At 45.0% G+C, this 25137-nt stretch overlaps 2 protein-coding genes across 2 annotated transcripts in view; one reads left to right on the forward strand and one right to left on the reverse strand.

Moving 5' to 3' along the window:
- CDAN1 (codanin 1) overlaps nt 1-21263 on the reverse strand; it is a 32659-nt gene extending 11396 nt beyond the window's left edge. Inside the window, exons 1-17 of the mRNA XM_082284304.1 lie at nt 21141-21263; nt 17796-18496; nt 16029-16253; nt 13164-13357; nt 12623-12742; nt 11669-11747; nt 11157-11277; nt 9347-9456; nt 8560-8649; nt 7425-7500; nt 5244-5452; nt 4494-4608; nt 3534-3677; nt 2747-2913; nt 2043-2124; nt 1266-1355; nt 152-206 (exon numbers count right to left, since the gene is read on the reverse strand). Of these exons, the coding sequence (XP_082140430.1) occupies nt 152-206; nt 1266-1355; nt 2043-2124; nt 2747-2913; nt 3534-3677; nt 4494-4608; nt 5244-5452; nt 7425-7500; nt 8560-8649; nt 9347-9456; nt 11157-11277; nt 11669-11747; nt 12623-12742; nt 13164-13357; nt 16029-16253; nt 17796-18496; nt 21141-21236 (2674 nt within the window). The 5' untranslated portion in view covers nt 21237-21263. The remainder of the gene's footprint in view (nt 1-151; nt 207-1265; nt 1356-2042; nt 2125-2746; nt 2914-3533; nt 3678-4493; nt 4609-5243; nt 5453-7424; nt 7501-8559; nt 8650-9346; nt 9457-11156; nt 11278-11668; nt 11748-12622; nt 12743-13163; nt 13358-16028; nt 16254-17795; nt 18497-21140) is intronic.
- Nucleotides 21264-21463: 200 nt separating this feature from the next.
- On the forward strand, nt 21464-23752 carry LOC309574727 (uncharacterized protein). The gene is made up of 2 exons (XM_082284559.1): nt 21464-22027; nt 22859-23752. The coding sequence occupies exons 1-2, from the start codon at nt 21574-21576 to the stop codon at nt 23515-23517; spliced, it is 1113 nt and encodes a 370-aa protein (XP_082140685.1). The 5' UTR covers nt 21464-21573; the 3' UTR covers nt 23518-23752.
- The last annotated feature ends 1385 nt before the right edge of the window (nt 23753-25137 follow it).

Below are 25137 nucleotides of genomic sequence, written 5' to 3' on the forward strand. Positions count from 1 at the left end.
GCATGCACAACTGAGACCTGAAGTTGTGAGGAGTAAGAAAGGTGATCCAAGGACTCACAGTACCAAACAACAAATATAAACAACTAACTAAATAAAAGTAAATACATACTAATCTATTTTATGTACATAGCAAAAAAAGTAAATTACTCACCAAGATAGGGACAGCAGGTATAAAGTAACTGCTGATCCACCAAGGGTACAAAGTCCTGGTGAGAAAATGAAGGAAATGCTGAAAGGATACAGCAGGAAAGAAACAGTCTTCAAGTCAGAAATTCCATACATGCAGTCACAGGCAGGTTTCAGGGCTACCTTTCCACAAAAACAATATCTGGATTCCAAATACATAGTAAAATTATGAACTTTGCAGCCCAAGTGTTCAGTCCAGCCCTGTTACACAGAATGAGCTGCTCTTCATTTTATTAGTGTAGCTCAGCCTTTGCCCCATCACTAACAAAGCCCAGCTGAAAGCTGGGTTAAAGAAGGGAACCAGGACTGTTGCCACAGCTTCTACTCATAAAGGAGAAATCTTTCCATGGAGGAAAATACATGAGGCACATCTGCTATGCATTACACCTCCACAAGTGCCTTCATCCAGACTCACTGGGACACCACGCCGTGGAGAAATGTCACCTGGTATTAACACAGCACAGGCAGGGCCCCGGGAGGAACAGGAACTTCAGATCCCATCCACCAAGGCAGTGTATCTTAGCATACATACCCCTTTTCCATGGACTACTATATACCCCCTTGCATGTCTGGGAGTTATCTGGAACATCACACATGCCATAAGCTCACCTCCTTTCCTGCTTGCTCATACCATTGTCAGTTCAGCTACCCTTTATCATGACACTGGAAAACAGGTGACCTCACAAACAGCAACCTCACTCTTAGAGTCCCACCTTACTATTTCTGTTCACCATTACTTTTGCTTATTTCTGGAAAGAGCTACAGTTCTATCAGCTCACCTTGCAGGAAAACAGCATCTGATCCTCCAGCATAACTTGGCACCTGTTCTGCAAATTATTGCAGCAGGTGAGATGGCTCCTGCCTGATGGAAAACCCAGAGCTGTAACACAGAGTTCACAACCCTTAACACAGATGCGATGCAATTGAGGCACTTGGACAAACTGGGCATCACATCCATTGGTCTCCATATGCTCAGTGCAGCTGCCCTGAAGTTCCTGATAAAATCTTACAACTCCCGAGGAAGTGGTAGGTCCATCTTCACCCACAGATTCAGAGGACATGCTGCAGCACTAACTCACCAAAGCCTGAGCAGATGTCACAGTATCCATCACAAATCTCTCCTGCCTGTCATCAGTAGTAAAAAACAACTCTTCAGGGACTGATGGAACCTGAAACAGAAAACCCAGCAGTTGCAACCCAAAAGGCAGTCAGTAACTTCCACCATTTCTGATAACAGGACAGTAAAATCTCACCACCGTGCCACCCACAAAAAAGGACCCCTAGCTCTAAGGATCCTCTTGCCCTGAGGAAAACCTTTCCATAAAATTAAAGACTTATTTTGACCACAATAACATAAGCCGCCTTCCTTACCCTCCCCATAGAGCATCTTTCACATTTCCAACTACTTGCTAAGTAGTTACCTTGCTTCCAACTGGAGGCACAAAAGAATTTTAAAAGCTCATCACACACCATCCCTCTATAAGACAATATACTCCCCCAGTAATTCAAGGCTGACAGCTAGCACACCATCTTTGTGACACAAGCTTCCAGTTCTAACAGGAATCAGCTGTCAATTTTCTTACAAGGCTGCAGATTAGGAAGTACAGAATGTGTTTCAGATGCAATTAGAATTCCTATTGGAAAAAAAAAATGTTGCTCCACACAATTCCACTAGAGGAATATAATTCTTCATTAAAATACAGTTTTTCTTTAAACCCCACACCAGTGTAAAAATGCTGCATGAAAACAACAAACTACTGTTTTGAATTGTTTTAATTCATTTCAATGCTATTTTGTATTGAGTTCTGGGCCCTGCTTTTTCTTCACAGAAGAGCTACACACACAGGAGACCCTACCTGAAAAAGCCAACCCAGAACTGCAAGGATCAGCAGCTTGTTCAGGAAACTCATCTCCTTGTCTTCAGAAAGGATCATTAACCTGCCATGCAACAGATGAAGAAAGAGAGAGTGTTAGTTTCCAGCAGCTCAGTTTTCATTAAGGAAAACATTCCAAACCATTCACTTACACTATGTATCATCATGTACACATACCCTGCACGTCTGCCTAAAGAGAGAGTAAGGTCTACTTTTTGTATGTACATGCATAACATCCTGTCTTAAGTTTACACTAGACAAGCCCTTCTCTAGAATGTGCTTCAAATTTTCCTCATGTATATAGGAAAGAAAACGAGAAAATCATTTAGGCATTAGAAACCTTGTAGGTTTAAGGTCAAATTCAAGCTGCAGCTTGAAGGTCAATCACAGCTGCAGATGTAGAGTGATCAAGTGGGGTTTAAAGACTTCTATTTACTTAATGAACAAACCACATATGTGAATTAAGTATTAATCCCCAAATTTAGGCTGTGTTCTCTTTGAGCTTTATGTAAGCTATAAGGTATGCATGCTCTGCACCACAAAAGAAAAAAAAAAAAGTGCTTTAGAGCTTTTTATAAGAATCTCAAACCAATGCCAGCATGCATTCTCAACCATCAGGCACCTCAACTAAATAATCAAACATTCATAGAAACGTTCTTTGTATATATAGTTTCCCAGGCTCTTACCTGTATACCTGCAGCAAGAGACCAAATACCTTCCTGTAATAATCAAGGAAAGGAGCAATATGATCCACAAGAGAAAGGTACTCCACAATCCAAGGAATAGTGAGGATAGAACGTTGATCCCGAATAGATTGTCTCAGAAGCTTTAATATATCCAGTACAGGCAGGGTCTTAAAGGACAAGAAAAGTTAAACCAGTAGCTTGAAGTTATCTTTTGATACTTATAAAAAACTTTTATCTATATCTTGGCTTTTCTTTCTGGGATTTCATCTTCTGTACTGGTGACTTCTGGCTAATGAAAACCCTTCTTTGCACAAGACCAGAGGTACAAACCACACTATAACTGCAACCAAAAGTCCCACTGGGACTTGAAAAAGCAAGGCTAGAAGCCTGATTATGTACAAAGTGGAGTCAAGGTCTAATGCTTCCATTCAGTATGACACACTGCTGGGACACAGGTGCAAAACTATCAGAATCAGTCCTGGTAGCTGAATGTGACACTATAAATGCAAGTTGTCTTAGCTAGGTGAAAGTTTTGGTATGACAGATCCAGATTAGCAGAAATAACAGAAGACCAAGTACCTCACCATCAGTGCATTGCTCCCTCTTTTCAAGGTTACACAAATTCTTTTTTCTTTGTTCCCAACACCAGAATATGCAGCAGGGACACAGAACCATGTAACATCATCCCAGGAACCACTGGCTCACTTTGAAAGTGCATGACCACTCACAACCCTCCTTGGACTAGAAAAACTGCCTGTCAAGCAAAAGGCAATGCTCGGTTTCTTACTTGGTTTCTTAGCGCTAATGCGGAATCTTGCAAGTCTCTGGTTGGCTGCTCCGCAGTGCGATAGGGCAGGAAAACAAGAAACCCCAGGAACTTGGCGAGGAGTCGGAGACTCAACAGGGCCACGGTGAAACGTTTCTTTTCATCCTGAAACGAAGAAAAGCAAGCTGAGGCAATGCTACCTCACGCTGGCAAAGCAAATGCCTACACTAAACTTCCACTCGCTTCATGTAAAAGGGCCACATAGCTTCATCACCGGTTTTAATAGAGCCAGGTTTCTAAAATACATATTTATCAAGCATTTTAAATTGCTCCTGTTGTCATTCCTTCACTTCTTTGCAAGAAGGAATTATTCAAGAGCTTTCTAAAACAAGCAGCTACTCAGTCACATCTTCATATTAAGAACTTTGGAGTCAATGAGAGGCAGAGCTGATCTCATTGCCTCCTTTACAGCACTACCACTTTACAAGTTTTCATGAATCTTTGGCTACTACTTTGCTAATAGTCTATAAGCTGTGACACCTCTGATAGGTATAGCTGAGTGAAGAAACACCTGAACACCTATGAACAGGGATGACTACAAATTCATTGTAACTAAAATCTTTCTACATGGAAAAGTAGCAAGGAACTTACTGAAACAGGGTGCAACAACTGGACTTGGTTATTTCATTGATCTAACACAGGATATAACAGCCTAAAGAGAAGGCTTTCACTTTCACAACTATTGTGCACTTACGACAGTTCTATAGTTCTATGAAGCACCCGAAGCATGCAAGTAAGCGGCAAGGGGCTCAGACAAGTAAGCAAATTGCAGAGTTATGACAAAACCAAATGAAGAAGCTCTTGTCCTGTAAATACAGTGGTGAAAGCTCCAAACAACTCACAATCAAGCCAGTAATTGTATGACTACTGGAATAGCTCAGAGGAATTCCTGACAGATGTGTTTGCACAAAGCAAGCCTACCTGTTCATCCATATCTGCTTCCCCATCACTGTGCTCGTGCTCCACCAGAGTAAGGCCATTCAGTTGAAGTATCTTCAGGCACAGACTATCCATCAGGTGCTGATTGAACTGGTAACTTCAGCAAAAGATGATGGTGAGTCAGACTGGGCTGAAAACAGCAGTAAAACCTCAACTAACACACTGCAAAATTTTAAGCTTGTCTTGTGAGTTGTAACAAGCATCAGCAGACATCCAATGTAACAGACTGACAGACAAGAAAGCAAGAGAGAAGACTAGGACTGGCTGTGCACCTTCATTTCCACGCTTCTTTTGTACTTCTTCAGAGATGCTATGTAACAAGTCTCAGCATAAGGATAATAAAATTGATCTGACAAAGGAGGAATCTATAAAATAACTGAATTTAAGATTATAATCAACCACAGATCACAATTCCCCCACGCTGTGAATTGTGACAAACTAAAACATTAAACAGAACCATGAACCTGGCTTCATCCTGTACACCTTGGCTTCATGCACTATCACACAAGAAGCATTTGTCCAGTCCAGTGTCCTTGCTAGGTAGCACTGCATGCCTTGGCACTGGGAAATGCTGACAGCTCCAAGAAAGTATGATGGGTTTATCGAAGAAAAATCATTACCATATAGTCTAGTCCCAATCTTTCTGGATAACTCCCTGCTGCAAGAGAAACGTGCTCGTGCTTCCATTGCCCACACACATCACAGAGGGAACAGCAAGCACAGGCTCCTCACCTTCCTGCACTGAGGATGAAGTCCCTGAAGAATTGTTGGCACCCTGGGAATGAAGGAGGTGGACAAGGCCCTCTGATGCTCTGAGGAACAACAAATCTTTCCTGCAGCCTCTTCAAACGGCTCAGATTATCAGAACCCAGCATATTAAGGACATCCTGGTCTGGAGTGTCTCCCCAGCTTGCACCACCACCGATAGGACCTTTGCACATCTTTAGGAGACAGAAAGAGTACCGAGATGGAATATTTGTAACAAGGCAGCATTTCACTTCATCTCTCACCCAGCATATTATCCTTTCCTCACATGACTGTTTTTGGAGTAATCCAAGCACAATGTTTCCTGGTGCCCACATACAGAACAACTCTTCCCCGTGCCACAACATGCTACCCACCTTGGCCATAGACAGCCTAGAGGTCTTGTGAGACAGAATTCCAAGCCTACACATCTAATTAGGGCGTATCTAGCAGGCTACATGTGGATGTGTGGAGAGAATACCTATCACTCTCATCATTTTCATGAACCACTTAGTAGCATCTTTAGTTCAGTCCCCAAGGCCCATGATACTGCACTACACATTCCACAGCAGGTTTTCCTGGAACTTCCAGAGAGTCAAATAAAATTTAAAAATTAGTGCCCCACTGCCTCCAAAACACAGATACAACTCAAGACTCAAAGAATTACAAAACTGCAGAACTGTTTAGAAGGGGCCTCTTGGATCATCTAATCCAACCCTCTTGTTCAGCCAGGGTCAACCTCCTGACCTGTCAGTGAACACTACTGAGAAAAATCTGGCTCCCTCTTCTTCATTCCCTCCCAGCAGGTATTTGTAACACAGTGCTAAGACAACCTGGAGCCTTCTCTTCTCCATGCTGAATACTCCCAGCTCTCAGCTTCTTCTCATACAAAAATGCTCTGGTCCCTTAATCATTTATGTGGCCCTGCACTGGACTTGCTCTTTCTTTTCTTGTACTGGTGAGCCCAAGACTGGACACAGCACTCCAGACATAACCGAGCAAATGCTGAGCAATGGGAAAAGTTGACTGCATACATCTAAGTCATGACAGTTTTAATAAGAGAGATCATAATAAAAAGCAACATTTAAGAATGTCTATCAAGTGAGCAAGTACCATTTATTCCAAACAGAACATCCTTGTCTCCCCAAGGGAACATCTTGTTAGACTTCTCTACCTTTAAATCATCAGGCTTTGACACAAGTCCTCAGTCTCAGTTCACTTCTGCAAGAGTATCATGATATACACAAGATTCTGCAAATCACCTTCCAGTCAGACACATTGGATCCATTGAAGACACCCAGTTATCAGTTTAGATCTTTGGCTACCCTTGTGAAATCCTGCAGTCTTCATTAAGAAGGCACAGATATAAAAGAGAAATACAGCACCTAGGACTAATTAAATCCTATTGATGTAATGAAGTTCACCTTACCTCTGCCCCACAGTTTCAGATAGGACACTGATGCAAACCCAGACTTAACACTAGAGGAATTTACAACATTCCAACAGCTTGCAGCTTCCTAGCAATGTGTGGGAACTAATACTCAAGACGAGGTTTTGTGTCTGTTTTGCTCTCCAAAAGGAACCCACCAATAAGCCAAGCATCTATAGAGAATACAGAGAATATCTATACTTCATTGAGAAGCATCTTCTCCTTCTTCATTTCTTTAGTTACAATGAAGTCAGATGATGCTTGAAATTGGCTAAAAAAACCCCTTTAAATTACAACAGTAACACTGTACCAAAACCAGCTTGTTGCAGTGTTACACAGAAGGACCAGAGATTTTTTGCACTCATGCTGCTAACAAACATAACTGGGAACCTCTACATCTGACAAATTTCAAAATACATCCTTAAAATTTCCAGAAACTATAACTGTACTAAAATTAGAAGGTTAAAGTAAATAGCCATGAAGAATGAATGCTTACAGCTTATGATGTCCTCAGTGTGCCTGATTCCTAATTTAAACAGAGTCCACCAGTCATTTATGACTGATTATTTCTGAAGAAGGAAAGAAATTCCCATCCTGAAAACTTGTGTCTCCCAAAAAAAGTTTCAAAAGGAAAACCTCAAAGAAGCCTACAAGACTTTTCTCGGGCCAAGGAAGGATCAGCTTTGATACAACAAATCAGCTTTGATGTATACAGTCATTAAACAACACAAGTCATTTACCTGGATAAGCTGTTTCTGAAAGAGCCTGGCAAAACGGCTGTGGTTGCAGGTTGCAGATAGGTGAGCCATCATGGCCCTGTGAAGGAAAACATTACAAAATTCTGAGTGGAACTTTGTGGTACAAAAAGCGGTGTTCTAACCTCAAACTATACCAAAAGCATAAAATATCTACTTTTAAGAAAGCAATCTCCGAAGGCCATTGAAAAAAAGCAGTATCTTTATAACCCAGTTTCCCAAGCATTGAGCCCCACCTGCTGCTGACATGGAAACAAAAATTCTCCCTGGGCACCTGCAGAGTAAACACAGCTCTAGAGAAAAAAAGAATCTCTTCCTTACCTGCAATAATGCTGCTGTTTAGAAAAAAGAATAAAATCATTCAGCTCCCACTCCTCCCTACCCAGAACAGTGAGTTGAGAGTTCACACATGTGGAAGTAAGCAAACAGCAATAGTGCTACTTCTGATGCCCCAAGAGAAGGAAAATGTCTCAGTTTAAGCCTCAGCCTTGTTTTGCTCTTGTGGTGAAAAGCCATCTACATACACGTAATGTGACTAGGCTGGTGGTTGAGACTAACACAGAAACCCACAAGGCAACTGCTTTCAACACTATAATAGTTTCTTTATATATACTGCATTTTGATAAAGCAGTAAGTGAATAAAATAGTCTGCTTTCCACAGAAAGAGACACAGTTGTCTTCTTTTCAGAGCCAATGCACTAGACCCCCTGAAATAATTAGAAGAGCTAACAGCTTCTGAACACATAACACACTTCTCCTCACTTGAGAGGAGTCAGACATGGGAAACATGACGTGCATACACAGGTGTATGCAATAACAATGTTCAGACCACAACACACTGGTTTTGAGAGCAGCTCTTTCTGTGATTGAGAAAGAGCCACATCAAGACTGATCAAATTAGCCCCTTGCCACTTACAGTTTGTTTCTTTAAGATAACAGTTCATACTTTTAAATTCAGAAGCAAGTGTACACGGGCAGTCTCTTCCAAGCAGCACACAGCCCCCTACAGATTAGTGCAGAAGACCAGGCAGAACATGGAACTAAGGATGCCAAGTGCAGTATGCTGCACCAGCAATTCAGCTACATTAAAGAGCTAGCCAGAATTGCATAAGACTCCTACCTGATCTTGTTGCCCAGAACTCTTTCAAAGTCCCAGCCAGTTTTCTCATGGTTATCCTCCCATTCACGCAGAAGTTCATAAAATATATCCCTGTGAATCAAGATATTTAAGGGAATGAATACCCACTCTTCAAAATTTGAAGCAACAACTGAATATTCAATTGCTTCAAAGTTCCCCAGCAAGAATCTACCTCAGATTAAATAACTCCAGCCTCTAAGCATTCAGATACCTTTGAAAAACTCATAAATGTTAGCAGTACTTCAGTGAGTTTCCATTTTCCATGTCTTTGACAGCAAGTGCTTAAGCTTGTTATGCCCAATCTATGATGGAATGACCAAAACAGCCATTGCCAGACAGACATAGTGAAGACTGAGAGGCAGGAAAGAATAAGCCACATGAAGTAATACCTATGAGAAAAAGAAAAGGACCAAGACAATTCATCATTCTGCCCTCACCCTGTTGCTGCAAGCATGGAGGGAGGTGGCACGAAGAATAGAAGCATACCAGATTTATATGCAGAAGCAATCCAGTAGGGTGACACTCTGTACTGGCATTATCAGAAGTCTCAATAACTCCTGAAGAATTAGGCTGTTCTTCTCTAAAGACATTAACCATTTAGCTCCTGCAGTCAATATGGACAAAGACCTTTTTTCATTTAATTAGAGTAAAAATTTCAGGATTTTTTTCTACAGTATGTAGCATACATGACACATTCTTAATATCCTTTGTTCATAATCATGCAAAGGTTATACCCTGTGAGCATCCAGGAACAGTAGAAGAAGCTTACCTTTGTTTCTTAAACATGTGAAATGCTCTGTCACTGGGAAAGTTAGAGCGATTATCAGTTTCTGGCTGAAAAGAAACAGACTGTACAGAGCATGGCAGCAGGAGAGACACCTGTTAAAAATATAAAGGTAGCCATTAAACTAATGTAAGTCTCTAAACAGTCTGAAACACAGAAAAAAGCAGGGAAAAGGCATGATAAGGAAACAAAGTATCACTAGCCAAGTTGTTCAGACACTCTACTTCCTAACTGCTAACTACTAGCAAGCACCAACAGCTTTACAATCTGCACTAGGCTACATAGGCAGCATCACTCAACATTAGGAGAGAAAGTATCTGGTCTCCTTAAATCTCTGCTGAACAGCTTGCAACCAGTATTGAAACAGTGTGGAAAGACTCACAAATAGTCAAAGTGTACCTTCAATATAGGGCTTGAGAAAATTCAGGACCCTGGCAGGCAATTTCTATTACCTTACTCTTTCTCCAACTGAAAAGCCAGTGCTTCAAGTAGCAAGGCCTTTCTTTACAACTTTAACAACTTTAAAGCTCCGCTACTGACATGTCCCAGTCCCACTACACTGTCCTTTCATTGCCAAGACTAATTTCCATTTTTAAAAGATGGATGAAATGAGATACATCCCTACCATTCAGCTTTAGTTCCCTAAACCAGTTGGATAACTCAAGGGAACCATATTTCCTAACCTGGACTGTCTCCACTGAAATGTCATTAGTCTAAAAGAAGTGCATATCTATGAAAGAAATCCCAGGTGGAGCCAAAAATCAGGCATTACGCTGAGGCAAGTTCCAAGTGGAAACTGGAGGAGAGAGCAAGGCTGGGGAAGTGCCACGCTCCCCTTGGCAGCCATTTGGCATGGTCAGTGTCTCTGGAGCTCTGGGCTTTGTGGTTTTCTGAACCCTAACCCTAGACGTAACCCTAACCCAAGCCCTAGGCGCAGCCTAAGAAAAAGCATTGGGCTGAGTTGGGTTCCAATGAGGAAGACATTGAGGTGGCAAGGTTGGGGCAGTGTCGTGCTCCCCTTGGCATGCCTTTCACATTGTCAGTGTCCTGGGAGCTCTGGGCTTTGCGGTTTTCTGAACCCGAAATCTAGCCATAACCCTATCCCTAACCCTAGGAAGAGCCTGAAATCGGTCACTGGGCTAAGGCAAGGGCCAAAATAAAGAGAAGAGTAGGGAGCAAGGTTGAGGCAGTGCCAGGCTCCCCTTGGCACCCCTTTTCCATGGTCAGTGTCCCAGGAGCTCTGGCCTTTGTGGTTTTCTGAACCCTAACCCTAGGCATAACCCTAACCCTAGGTGCAGCCAGAAATCAGGCATTTAGTCTGAGGCGAGTTCCAAGTGGAAACTAGAGGAGGGAGCAAGGTTGGGGCAGTACCGCACTCCCCTTGGCATGCCTTTGGCATGGTCAGCGTCCCTGGAGCTCTGGGCTTTGTGGTTTTCTGAACCCTAACCCACATCTTTGAAAGTACCTTCTGATACTGCACCTAGTCTACCATTCTCCTGGGATCCATATTTATTAGATGAGAATTTTAAAAGCAAAACTTGACACTATCAAAGTCTCTGGCTGAGGTCACTGCCTGGAGCACAACGCAAGGCTAGCCAGCAGTGATTCACAGCTAACAATCACTGGACCCAGCAACTCACTCACCCACTGACAAGGAAAAAAAGTAGATTTTAGACAGTTTCTAGAAACAACACAACAAGGTGAAGTAGGAGGAATGAGATTTAACATCAAAGCCATTGCAAATAAAAGAACAACAACACAAAGGCTTGAAGCAATTTCACCTGCTAATTTTTACCTTGGCTGTGCTGCTTTCGTAAGCCTGCCTGAGCCTCTTGTGCAAGGTGGGAGAAAAAGATGCAATCCGTTCATTTTCGGCCAAAAGCTTCAGCATCCCCTTTTCTAAATGGGAAATAATTCTGCCAAGATAACAGGGATACAACTCAGACAGACAGACAGACACAAACAACACATGATCAGATCTAAAGAAATGCTTATGCTTACATTTTATGAGGCTGCCAAGTAAAGAGTTCTAAACCACATGTACCCAGCATGAAATCCTACTGGTATCTGTATTTGTTATCATTCTCATCTCATGATTTTCCTAATGTTGCACAACTACAACAAAGTTCAATGGACAGATCAGTGCAAGGAAAACCACAGACATCCAAATCCTGGTTAAGTTGTATGTTTTGAAGGAAAATTAACAACTCTGTGCCTGTAACTGGTAAAGTTCTAAAATCCAAGCATACTTGCTTAACCTCACAAACAACTGCAGACACAAGTAGATGAAAAAAGAATTCAACTCACTCATATTGATAATCCAAGACTCGAACAGCAAAATAAACACAGTTGTGCACACTTTCGAAATGCTGTCTCCCTGACACATCTAAGGGGAAAAAAGAAACATGAGACAACAGTACCTATCACCATTTATAAACTAAAGAACCAACAATTCGCTTTTAAGGAAAGTAGGAACTGACATATAAAAAAAAAAACTTCCAGACTCCAATTTTCAGAAGTTCCCATTCCCTGTCCTTCCTATACTAAAGGCAATTGAATTGTTGAATGCTGTATGGGAAAGAAAAGATTCTTTCTCAATGTTCTGAACAACAGTAAGCAGAACAAAAAAAGTAGACCAACTACAAACAATCATAAAATGGTGTTCCCATAGCTGAAGATTTCATGTTCCTAATCTCAGCCCTAAGAATCAATGAGCAGCAAAACAAAGGTCAATTAAATTGAGGCATGTGGGGTGGGGGAGGGTGGGGTGGGTCTCATCCTAAAACCACCCTTTTGGTTGTAATATCCATAGCAAAGTAGTAATTGCATCAGGCTTAAGGCTGAATTTGCCAAAAGCCAAATGCAACAATATGGCTGGATCCTGTGCACTCAGATCCCAACCCGAAGCTTAAGAAACACACAGTAGGTCAACTGTGTGTTGCACAGCACATTTGAATTGCAGGATCAATGGAGAAGCAACTCAAGCACAACTGTCCTTCTCTCTAAAAGTCAGTGTTAAGAAGTAACTACAGCAAATCTCACACAGTAGCAGAAAACTATCTAAACAGTATCTAACAACCCCGCTCTATCATACTGTGGAAGCACTTCCCATACATGCAGGACTTTTGTCAGCACCTCACATGAGTCCCACAGTGTTAATAAGGTGTTTTTATGTAATTTAAGAATAACTGTTCAAGCTACTCTACAACACCTTCTCATTCTATGGAAGCAACATTCTTTCTCTTCATTACTACTGCTTACCTCTATTTTTTTCACTGATTTCAGGGTCACTATTCCCATCTTCTGCAGTAGAAGTGCCTTTAGATGTCAACAGTTGCAGAACAAAAAACAGTTCCAGAAAAATATTTGGTACCAGGTTTTCTGGAAGAGAGCAAACGAGATGTCAAAGGTGGATTGTTCAATACTGTCATACTTTAATACACAAAGGTAAAAAGACAGATTCCTGTCCTGTGGTAGTCAGCAAAGAACTCCCTCCCCACAACACAATCACAGTGTAGATCAGCATGAGAAAGGTGTTGGGGAATAGCCTGATTTCTGACGGGACATACAACTTCAGTCTACTGCAGCTCAGAGTACTGCATCAGGCTCACCTCCTTCCCTAAACTTTTACCATGTATTTATTTATTTTAACTGTGTTGGCTTAGTTTATTTTTACAGATGTCATTTGTTTGTACACTATAACTATCCCACAACTTCCACTTCCCATCCCTCTCCTTCTCACAACACATATGCAAGTTCAAAGCTCAAAGCAAGGTCAGTCTCACATCTTCTGTGTCCTCACCTGCTATGCACGATGAATAGAGCTGTGCCAGACACTCCAACTGTTTCTTGCAGGAAACCTTAGCAGGATTTGCACAGGTCACCAGATGGCTTTCAGCAGGAAGGCTAGCACTGCGAGCGTAGCTAGGCTTAGTTGGAGTACCAGGATCAAAAGATATCCCTGCAGGAGAAGACGCCTGGTGCAGCAATTTGCATCTGAAATTCGAGAGCAGCAACATACGTGGCTGAGGATGAGCTACAGCAGCCATGCAGCCAGAAGAGGTCTTTCTCTTCCAGTGTAGCATGAAGGAAATCCTGCCATAACTACACCATGTCATTTACACTGTCTAAAGCAGCTTTAAGTATGATAGTCATTTGAGTCATCTTTCTCTTAGTGAAAATAGATCTTCAGGTTAGCAACCAAAAGACTCTAAAGAATCCCATTCAAATTCCAACCTGTTAAAATAGTGTAGCACTGTGACCAAAGTAACCAACTAACCTATGTTACTGCTTCTCATCTGAACTTGTACTTGTTAAGGACAGGGAATCTGTTAGAGACCAGGTCCTAAAAAATTTTTTTTGCATGTACAATTTCTGACAGCTAGACATTTAAAAAAATACATGAAAATAAAGTTCACATCCATACCTTTGGATACAGATGTAGGCTAACAACACTCTGAGAAGACCCAACATCACTAAGTGGAAAGCTGATGCACAACAGCTGATGAAATCCTATACTGGCAAGTTAAACAACAGAAGGAACAAACTACTTTGATTGCTGGATTCTAAATCAACAATGATCGCTCAATTAAATACACAGACACCCAGACATCGTACAAAACTATACCTAGAGCGGTCATCCAAAATGCAATACCAGAGCGGCATACGTAAGACACGTGAGATACAGGACACAAGCCAGTGACAGCAATATCAAATGATTGTCAAAGATTCCAATGGAACATTTACACTTGGAACATCACACTACATCTTACCACACTGTCTCAAAAGTAAAATCTTTAAGTCACTTTAAGGGCTCTGGGGAAGTCAGAAACATTTTTACCTGCAGGAAAGAACTTTTCCTATTGGCCTGTTTCTAGTGGAACTGCTGTGATGATGAACAATTGGTCCCAAAATGGAAACAGATTGTCAACAGCTTCCTTGCAATGAACATAATCGACCAACTGATAGAACTGAAGAAAATTATTCATTAAGTACTTTGTGAGCCCACCAAGGTAAGGTTCCAATAATGCAGTTAGAATCCGCTTCACTTCTGCCTCAGTGCTGTCATCTACCTCAGGATGAAACTCACCTTTTGCCCCTGGTCAAAGGGACCCAGCCAGCTGAAGGCTGTGTTACTTCTGTATCTCACTTCACCACCGCTACTGAGGACACAACAGCTTCTCCCAGCTTTCAAGCAGGATGGGTCAGATGAGAATATCACTTCATGTACAAGATCCAGCCCACCACATACTGCTATTTCACTGACTTCAGTTGATACAGATTATTGGGACATTTCAGGTAGAGTTTAGACTGGAATAGGTGCTAGACTTAAGTGCAGAGTGGCAGGTTTGAATCCTGAGCAGTTGTGCTGCAGGTTCAGTAAAAACATTAATTCATTAGACTACCGGATGTGTTTCAGCTAGTTCTGGTCCCACTGAAGTGAGCTGCAAAGCTTAGCAGGAAAAGAATTACACCCATGTGTCCTAAGGAGTTTCCCCAAGAACAAAACTTACAAAAGAGCAACAACAGTTCTGTCAGCAATTAGAAACAATGGTTTCTCTACTACTGGGCTTTGGTTTATTTCTAGTATCAATCTTCACAGTGACACCATTTTACAAACAATGAAAGTCACACCAACTGTGTGTGTGTTCCATGTTCACTAACTGAACAGCAGAGACGAAATTAGAGGCTAGAATTCACCTCAACTGACAGCAATTTTCAACAGACAACTGCAGTAGTAACCTTTAAAACAGAATCTCAAGTGCCCATGTCCTGTTTTCTCTGACTGCAAGCTTCTGCTACTCTACCTACCTTGCAAAACCATTAACACTTTCCACACATTTGCATCACTAACTCATTTTCTCCAAACCAGTGTGTCTTGCTGCAATCTTCAAACACAGTCTACACCCAATTGCTTCACCTGTGCAATCTAAGGAGAAATGCACAGGAGATAACCACACAAACAAGCCCATGAAGAGGAAATCTCATAAAAGCAGTGAGGACTGATTACGCTTTTGAAGTGAGAGTCATTGTTCCAGAGTCAGCACACCTCTAAAATGACAAACATGAGCTAGATGCACTAATATCCTAGTCTGATACCACAGACACACTTGGCTTTAGGTAAATTATAGTTTAAGGTCACCAATATCTGTTTTGGATATTCTTCTGTCATTTCCACTTTGGTATCGATACCACCTTAAGGGAAGGTGTCGTGGTTTAGGAATGTACTCCCCAGTTTAGTGCTCCCACTGAAACCCTCCAAACTACTCCATCTCTTCTCTCTCTCCCTGCTTCGGGGCAAGCTGGAGAGGAGAATTGGAGGTGCAAAAGGTAAAGATCACAGGTTGAGATAAGAACTACTTATTGGAAACAGCAATGAGATAAGAAAGGGAGCAGTAACAGCAACAATACAAATCAGAGAGTACAAGAAAGAGGCAAACGATTCACAGGAAACCCTTGAAAACAGAGAATACCTGACCACTCCCTCTGCCACTCTCAGGCAACCTGAAAGAGCCCTCCCACATCCCTAAAAAATGAGGTGAGGTGGTGTAGAATAACCTCTGAGTCCTGGCCATGCCCCCTCCTGGCTATTGCAAGAATTAACCCTGTTCTGGCCCGGAACCAGGACACAAGGGAATTAAGAATCACCCTCCTTCTCAGACCCTACCGTTCTTTCTTCAGCATCTCCCTCTCCTCTTGAAGGCTGTTGCTTATCACAGATGAGAGGTTTCCTTCCTGGACAGCAGTGAAGGCCTCTAGGCTTGACCCAGCTGACAGTCGAGCAGCTGGAGACTGGCTGACGGGTGTAGAAGTGAAGCAAGTCTTTGGCTTTGAGAGGGGCCGCTCAGCACTCACAGGAGTTGGGTTGATTCGCCTCGATGGTTTGCTTTTGCTGAAAAAAAGAGAAGCGACTCCACTAAAGCCAAGCTAAACAACAACAAAAAAATTAGGTCTCAAGACAGGTATGCATGCAACTCTTCCAGAGGAACCTAATGCTAAAACAAAATGGGTATCAAGTTGGGACACTGAATTTCTAAACTGTACCTATAGTTATCAATTTATTCTGTCACTGAAAAGAAAGTCATGGAGCTATAGACAGCTAAAAACAGCCTGCTGACCCTGCAGCAAAATTAATTATCAAATATCAACCCTTCCAAATGTTTCTAATTTGAAAGGACAGGATATGCCCCATTTTAGTAAGAAACTGCCAGTGAATTAGTTTCTGACACGACCAGGAGAAAAAAAAATACCAAAACCAAAATCAATCAAGTTGCCATCATCTATCACTAAGAGTCCAGGCTCCCAAGTTACATTAGACCCTTTAAGTCCAGGGAAACCCATCCTTCCCGCATAAAATACTTGCATTTGTCCTTCAGGAAGAGGCTTGGTAAAGTAGCAAAAACCACTAAAAAACTGGAAATGGATACAGTAACACAAAGCATCGAGGAAATGCTGGTTGCTACATATTAACTGCTACTGTGTTCTCAAAATCACCTGTAACACTGACTTCCAAAGACTCATGGCCTCCTTCCTCCTTTTTTTTCCTAGTGGAGCATTAATGCAATTGAGGAAGAGAGACTTGCTGTCTGTGCTGGAAACACACCTTATCTCCCTTGGCCAAAGCATCATCTAGAGCATCAACCAGATCCAGCATTGGATTTGCCATATAGACTCACACATGTAATAATTTTCAGCTGGAATTTTGCATGTCCAACTAGAAAGTCCCACTTTCAGAGACCAGTGACTGACAAACAGAGCAAACAGGCTGACACAAAGGCTTTGTATTTGGTAATGAGGATTTTAAAGAGTAAAAGAGAAAGATAAAAGGACTGAGGCAACCACAACACAAACAGCCGCCCAGAAACTCAGCCAAAGTCACCAAGGAGACCAGGGCTTACTGCAGACCAAGGAGAATACAGATACAGCTATTTTGTCCACAATCACACAGCACAAACAAAGCTGCACACTAACATCTGCTACCAGAAGTCACAGAAGGTCAATCCAAAAGCTTTTTTGCTAGCATCAGTAATGCTGAAGAGCCTTCCAGGACTGCTCTTCCTTACCAACTGCTATTCTGTTAAATGAGAAACGTGCAGAGCCAATACAGCGCTGACTTGTTAGAACATGCAAGGACAAAGATGTGCTCAGCTTTCTATCAGCTGGACTGTGCACTAGCAAGCTGCAGGCAGCAGCACAAGCAAGAGGCTAAAGAGGTGTCTTGGGTGAGTCCACAGAGTGGAAACCTGACTCCCTGTCAAGGCAATATTCCCTTCCCTACACAGTGACCAGAACAAAGCAGTTCTGATCACGTTTCCCAGAAGCCAGGTATTCTGTATTACAGCCTCTTCTGCATCTGGACATGCACAACAGCTGGTCAAGGAGCAGCAACCTGCAGCACAATCCCAATGAGACAGCGAGGCAGACTCGCTCTTACTTTGTCCAGCCAGAGGCAGCACCCATGGGCGGAAACTCCTCCAAGTTGTTAAGGTTTAGCTGGCTGGGCGGGGATCTGGCAGAAACAAGAGGCGCTTCACTTCGCTTCCTTCTCCCTCCACTCCAGGATCCACTGTCACTCTTTCCATCCTCCTCTTCAGCAAGGGAACGCCCCAGATCCCGAGCTACCTGCCGGCCAGAGGCACCGACCGAGCTGCTGCCTTTCCTCCGGCCTCGTCTCACAGGCAGCGCTTCAGGCGTGGCCGTGAGGAAGTTCCCCAAGCTGGCCTTCTGAGATGACCGCTTCTCACCGTGGTGGAGCACAGGGCTGTGCCCAAAGCTCGGGCTGCTGCTGGAGACCACGCTGGGAAAATCACCACAAGGGCTAGACAGGTTTGACCCGGAAAAGGAGGAGGAACCGCTGGAAGCTGCAGCAGGAGAAAAGCTGGTATCTGTGGTGCAGATGGTCACTGAAGTCCTTTGCGAAAAGAGCTGCACTCGGCTGCTGGTTGCATGGCCTGCCCTCCTTTCTGATCCTGTCCTGTGGCTCCCATGGGCCTTGGAATTAGGAGTCTTAGCAGGAGTAGGGGGTCCATTAGTCAGGATCTGGCTGGTCTGCTCCCTTAAAAAATTCAGCAGAAAAGGCACAAAATCTTTCTGAAGCAAGCTAAGAGATACCAGCTTGTCATGGATGTGGTTCTCCTACAAGGGAAGTGGACAAAGAATTAATACAAAGATGCTACGTGATTCTTTCTGTCCATACACCCAGACACATTCAAGTAGTAACTATGGGATTTCAAAACACAGTAAAAACCAACATGCCAAAGTAGGTCACTGAAATTCAAGCAACCATAGTGCTGGCCACAGACCTGAAAATAAGCCTACACACAAGCCATTTGGGCACAAGTTTTCAGATGGAGTCATTCGCTTTGGTCTCTGACTGGAAAACAGTGGAACTGTTCCATGGAAACATCAGTAATACTGGCTACAGCCAGGGAGGACTTGGAGCAACTGGCACCCCTAAGTTCAACATTTCAAAAACATCAATACTGAAAGCATCTAATTCTAACAGAAAAATCTAAAATTTGCCATGTCTCTGTGCCCTAGTTCTCTGTGAATGCCACCTGCTCCCACAGTGGGGTGCTGTAACAACAACCGCTAAAGCACTTGGCGTTCTGCAATGCCAAATACAAAGCTGCTTTTCCATTTCAATTAAATAATTTTGCTCCCTTGAGACCTCACAGAGGTCTAAACAGAGACTGTGCAACTTTAAGGTATGTGAATTTTGTGCTTGAGAAACCTAAACAAAAAACCCACCACTGACTCAACACATTTGAAATCTAAACAGGTGGTGATCTTACAAGGGTAAACCTAGACAAAACCGACTTCATGTTACGTGTGCAGTTTAGAGTTTTGTACCCTGGGTAAAAATTCTTTTGTTCCTAACACTGCACCAGGTTTCTGTTTCCTCTCATTAGGATTCAGCAACATTTGCAACGACAGAAGAAGTTCTCCACGGCAGCAACTTTTTCCTTACTAATATTAAAAAGCATTGCATATATACTCCTGTAAAGTTATATTCACAACACTACTAGATGAAAAGTCAAGAAAGCAAACGCTATTTCTGAAGGAGGTTTTCTGCATGAAAGAAGACAGCAAAAGCATGCCCGTGACTGGACTCACACAATCCTCAACACCCATACTAAGGTCATATTTGAAAGCGTGAGACCAATTCAGCTTCTTGAAGAAGTGTGAGATTCTGACACAGCCTGGATAACAAGCCAAGCAGCCAACAATCAGTGAAAAAGCACAGGTCAGAATACGACCCCCATGAGGTGTCAGAAGACCATCTCCAGCTCAAAAGTGCCATGAGAGCTAGAGCAAGACGTAGCCTAGTGTTTCCTTGGGCGCCCACCCTGGGATTAGCAATGGGGCAAAAAGATGATTACAGTCTATGCTATGCATAAGGTCGGGTAGTTTCTCCAGCTTTTCAGGGCACAATCTGTTTTCACTCATCTTTCTCTGTCCAAGTGAATCGAGGTTTGGTTCCTCCACAGCTGGGTAACAGCAACCTGTCAACAGCTGCCTGCTGCAAACTTCCCACTTGCTTTCTCATGCTGAAGCAACTGCGCTGCTCCCATCAGCAAGAGGCAGCAAGAAATTCCCTTGCAAAGGCAAACATTTTGACCTCCACACCCCTCACCGACACAGTGCTAGCTGAGCTGCCAGGATCTCAAACTTCATAACGTTGTCAGGTCTGCTTCTGCAAGTCACAGCTGAAGAAATACCACACAACATAAAGTCCCGGTCCATTCTTCCCATACGTTTAGGATGATGGCAATACCCGACTAACTCATGTCGGTGACACCAGTGAGTTTTGATTTTAGCACTAGGTAACACTCTGCGAGGGGGTCAGGCAGAAGATGCTTTAAATACAAATCGTTTCTCTGTGTTATTCTCTATGTGAAATACAAGCACTCCTAGTCCATTTATAGTTAGAAATGTTTTTATTTCCACAGGAACACAAATTGTTCATGACAAAACTCAGCCAGCAAGTACCCTCTCCCAGCCCGCAAAGATCCTCCTCAAGGTCCAGGCGGGATGAGCATTCAGCCGGGAGGCGCGCTGGCGCCTGCACAGAGCCACCGCCAAGCCCTGGGTGCTGACAGCCTCATCCTTCTCTCACCGCTACCTTCCCCGACAAAGACGCGGGAAGAGTCACCCCCTCGTGTCTCCGCGTTCCCCCAAGGACACCAGCTGCGCTGTGCTGCGCTGCACTGCCCGCCCCTCGCCTCACTCGGCTCTGCGCTGGCACACGGCAGCCCGGGCTCCCGGCGCTTCCGCGCCAGCGGCCGCGGGGCCCCGCCGCTCCCGCCCGGAGCCGCGCGGCGCCACCGCCCGCCGGAGACTGCCCGGCGCCGGCGGCGCTGAGCTGCGGCGGGCTCAGCCCCGAGCATTTTAGCGGCTCAGCCCCGAGCATTTTAGCGGGTTTCACACGCCCGCCGGGCAGCTCCCGGCGCAGCTCCCCACCGGCGGCCTCGCCTTCCCGCCGCTGAGCCCGGAGCCCGCCCGCGCCGGGGGCGGTGCCACCGGCTGTTCGACGGGAGCTCGGCCTCAGCCCGCGGCCGCAGAACGGCACCTGACGGGGCCCCGGGCTGACCCACGCAAGCTTCGTCCCTCACAGCAGCGCGGGGCGGGCAAACTTTCCCGCACGGCCCCGGCCCGCGGCAGCGAAGGGCGCTGGGGGAGTGGCGCGACTACGGGCCCGGCCCCGCCGCAGCCACGGCGCTGCGGGAAGGGAGGGAGGGAGGGAGGGAGGGCGAGCAGACAACCCAGCGCGCGTTACCTCAGCTGGGCGGTGGCCGGGGCCGTGCCGGAGCCACCGCACCACGGCGCTGACCGGCACCTCCTCCTGCAGCAGCAGCTCCAAAACCGCCGCCATTCCCGGCGCCGCTCCCGCCGAGCACGCGCACAACCCGCGCCGGGGGCGGGCCCGGCGTGTCCCCCCTTCCCGCGGGGGCGGCGCCGAGCGGGGATTCCCGCCGGGGAGGCGGGCGGGGGCCGCGCCCCCTCCCCATGTCAACACGCGGGGCACGGGGCGCCTGCGCCGGTCCGTGCGCGTCTTTTCCTCTCATGCGCGGTATTTCCTTCCCCAGCAGGGCTCGGGGCCCGGCCTAGCGGCGGCGGCACCCGCGAGCCGGGGTGCAAGGAAGGGCAGCGGCGTGCCCCCCCTCCCCGCGGCTTCTTGCCCCCCCGCCCGCCGACACCCGCGGCGGAGGATGGCCGAGGACTCGCCCAAACGGCGCAAGGCGAATTTCAACGAGGCGGAGACGGAGGTGCTGATCGAGCAGGTGCTGAAGCACGAGCAGCTGCTGTTCGCAGCGGGACCCGGCCGCGCCTCCGCGGGCCAGAAGCGGAAGGTGTGGGAGCTGATCCGGCACAAGGTGAACCCGGTGGCCGCCTGCCCCCGCGACGTGGAGGACCTGAAGAAGCGCTGGCGGGACCTGAAGCGCCGCGACCGCAGCAAGCTGTGCCGCCTCTCTCAGGGCTGCGGGCCGCCGGCGCCCCCCGCCCTCGGCCTCCTCCTGGCCCCCGAGGAGCTGCCGCCCACCGCCGCGCCGCCCGCCCGCCGCCAGCGCCGCGCGTACGGCTCCCTGCTGCCCGCCGAGGCCGTGCCCATCGTGGGCGGCATCGACACGCTGGAGCTGCCCGGCGCCGTCGTGGGGGACATGGGTGAGTGCGGGAGCGACCCCCGCGGTGCCGCCCCGGACCCTCCGCCCGGCGTCCCCCGCCGCAGCCGCGGGAGCCCCGGTCTGCGGGGAATCGGCGCTGCCCGCCCGCTGCGTGCGCGCAGGGGCCGCGGGGACCGGCCCCGCAGGAAAGGTCTGGTTCGGATCCTTGGAAATGCAGAACTATGTGCACGCACGCAGAACTGTGAGGCTTCGTGCTGTAGGTCATAAAAGTGCCTGAGAACAGCACCCAAGAGTAAAAACCCTGTCTCGTAGCAGATGCTGCCCAGCTACGAGGCGTTAGACCCGGTCACCGATCTTCACTATTACAATAGCTATTCTTGCAAATGCAAACAGCCATGGCAGCACACAGGTCCAGCCAGTACAAAGTGCTGCGAGTACCTAACTTCGTTTGTGCTGGAGATACTGTCCTAGCGCATTGAAATGATCACCTTCAATACCAAGGGATTCTCGCAATCACAGTGCTTCAGCAATGCTCTTCCTGGTTACTGCATGCGTGATAGAGCATGAAATGAGCTTGCAGTGAACTTTGTCTCTGGGATCCTAAAGTTTGGCTTTTGTGGTGATAAGGGAGCTGTAGTATGCAGATACATGGTTGACTGGTGAATGCATATTTATGGTTTTCTTACCACCTATTGAGGTAATTTGTATTATAAAACCGTCAAAGATAACATAGTGTGAATTTGAGACTCTTGTTTCAAGGGCTAATCTTAGTGCTTAGTGAATGAGAAAATGTGTCACTGACTGCTGAGGTTATGAAGTTTCTCACAGGCTTTACTTTGCTTTTCTTCCACCCCCCCCCCCCCTCTTCTAGGGTTTAATGGCAATCCTGGCCCATCTCATCAATCCAGTCTTGAGCAGATGAACCTCAAAGAAGAAATAGTAGTGAAGGTGGTAGAGCCAGAAGAAAGCTCTGAGGACATGGTAGTGGTTCCACCTAGTCAAGAACAACTGCCTTTTCTGGGGACATCAGGCGGTGGTTCCTCAGGGAAAGTAAAAGCCAAAACAAAAGGCAGGCCCCAGGCAGACCAAAACAAAATGACTGAAGAGGACCTACTGCAGATTCAGCAGACCCAAATACAGGTGATCCAGTCTGGCTTTGACAGTGTCAACCACAATCTTCGACTGCTGCAGCAAGGCATGCAAGATCTGAGTAACAGCATCAGCATCATGGCACATACACTTGTTGCTATCAAAAACGTCTATGTGAAAAACAACACTGGCCCAACCACACATGCCACTGCATCTACTCAGACCACAGCTGGGTACCTGAGCCCAGGATCCCCCCAGCTCTCCCCTGCTAAGGACAGAGGTAGAGCACAGGTGGCTGGAAGCAGCAGCAGAAGCAGCAGCTGCAGCTCCAGCTCCATGTCACAAGAACCAGGTCCTTCCGAGTTTCCTAGGCCCCCCCTGAGAAGCATTAAGAAAGAACATCCAAATGGCTGCTACTACTTCTGCTTTGCAGATGTGTAAAAACTTGAATATATGTAAAGTGACTGTGTTGTTGGGTGCTATTGTATGTTCTGCTCCGGCCTGTGACTTTGAAGGAGCAAAGTGGACTTGCCTCCCATGTTTTTTCCCAGTGGGAAACATTTTGCTATAGGTGGCATTAAACACTAATTACCAGTCTCAGTTAACTCTGTTGCTGTTGGCTAATAAATTTCTTCTCTTTTCTTTATTCTCTTAAAAAACCAAACATTTATTTTGATTAAGACTTTTGTCTGTATCATCCTTTGTTTAATGTCACCTTTTGAAAAATAAAAGGCATGACAGAGGGGTAAAAAAGTAACATTATGGTTACTAACCACCAGGAGCTGTCTTACACAAGTCACCTGGTTCTTAGATTAAACAAACCTCAGAAGTAGCTGGTTTTTTAAGTACTTCCCTTTTCTAATAATGTTGGGGGTGTTTGCTTGGTTGTTGTTGCTGAGCTTTTTTTAAGTCTGAGCTGTGCAAGGCATCACACGAGGAGTTTGAGATACTTGCTTATTCTAGAAATGGTTTAGGATTGAGGCACCCATGAGTGTCCTCAGAATTCATACAGCATTGTTCCACTTGGCTGTTGTTCATTCCCACTTTATCAAATGCACCTTCTCTTCAAAGACAGTTTGTTTTACTGCACTAGCAGGGGAGCCTCTTTTTTGTCACATGGTTAAAATAGAGAAATATAGCAAAAATGAGGAATTGATGAGTGATGCCTGTTTCTGACATACAGGTTATATGTAGGCTGTATCTTTATCTGATTCTGTAAGCCTTATGGAATCGATATCATGCTATTTGAAATACAGAGAGCAAAAAGCTTTGTATTATTTTGCATGAAATGGAAGTTAGATTTGCTGTTAAATTACAGGAGGCAGGGGCTCACTTCATTCCAGACAAATGATCTTGCATAGTTTAGGAAGATTTCATCTTCATTTCCTTTCTTGTAACTATATACCCAAGGAAGAAGAAAGATGAGGAAGAGTTGGAGCAAAATGCAACCTGGTGTCAACTCTGAAACAAGCAAAAATCATTTTATCTTCATGCCAAAATTTTGCATTTAGTTAGGGGAAAACTATTGTCACTGGCACTATTTTAAGATGTTTCAGGGTTATATATTAGAGCCAATCTACTTTGCACCATTCAGAAGTAGCAGAGGTGCAATGTTCTTATATCTGGCATCCGTACCAGAGGGCAAACAAAAACACTCACCTGAAATTTTGTCCAATGACTTGAAAAATCATACAGGTTCTCTTCTTAAGCATTTATGATCAATATTAAAAAAATTCTACAGATGAATTTGGACTATAGCAATGACTAGCTACCTCTAGTGTTACAGTCAGTTTGCACAAGCATTCCTGCTGCAGGAAGTTAGCAAATACAAATAACATAGAGAATCACAATTAAATTGTCCCTCTCCTAGAAGCATAAGAATATGTAATCGTAGAATAAGATATGCCATTTTTGCTGTCAGCTTTGACCGAACTCTACCGTATGAAAATGTGCATATAAGTACTTCATTTCTGCCCTTACACCATTTTGGTGTACTGATTTAACTCACTTGCACTTCAAAAACCAACCACTGCTGCCTACTATAATGTGAATACAGGGTAA

This window comes from Coloeus monedula (assembly GCF_965178545.1).
Source record: "Coloeus monedula genome assembly, chromosome: 6".
In the NCBI taxonomy this organism is placed as follows: Eukaryota; Metazoa; Chordata; class Aves; order Passeriformes; family Corvidae; genus Coloeus; species Coloeus monedula.

Coding starts and splice junctions, on each gene's coding strand:
- LOC309574727 (XM_082284559.1), top strand. CDS start 21,574: ATGGCCGAGGACTCGCCCAAACGGCGCAAGGCGAATTTCAACGAGGCG. Junction 22,028..22,858: donor CGCCGTCGTGGGGGACATGG/GTGAGTGCGGGA, acceptor CCCCTCTTCTAG/GGTTTAATGGCAATCCTGGC.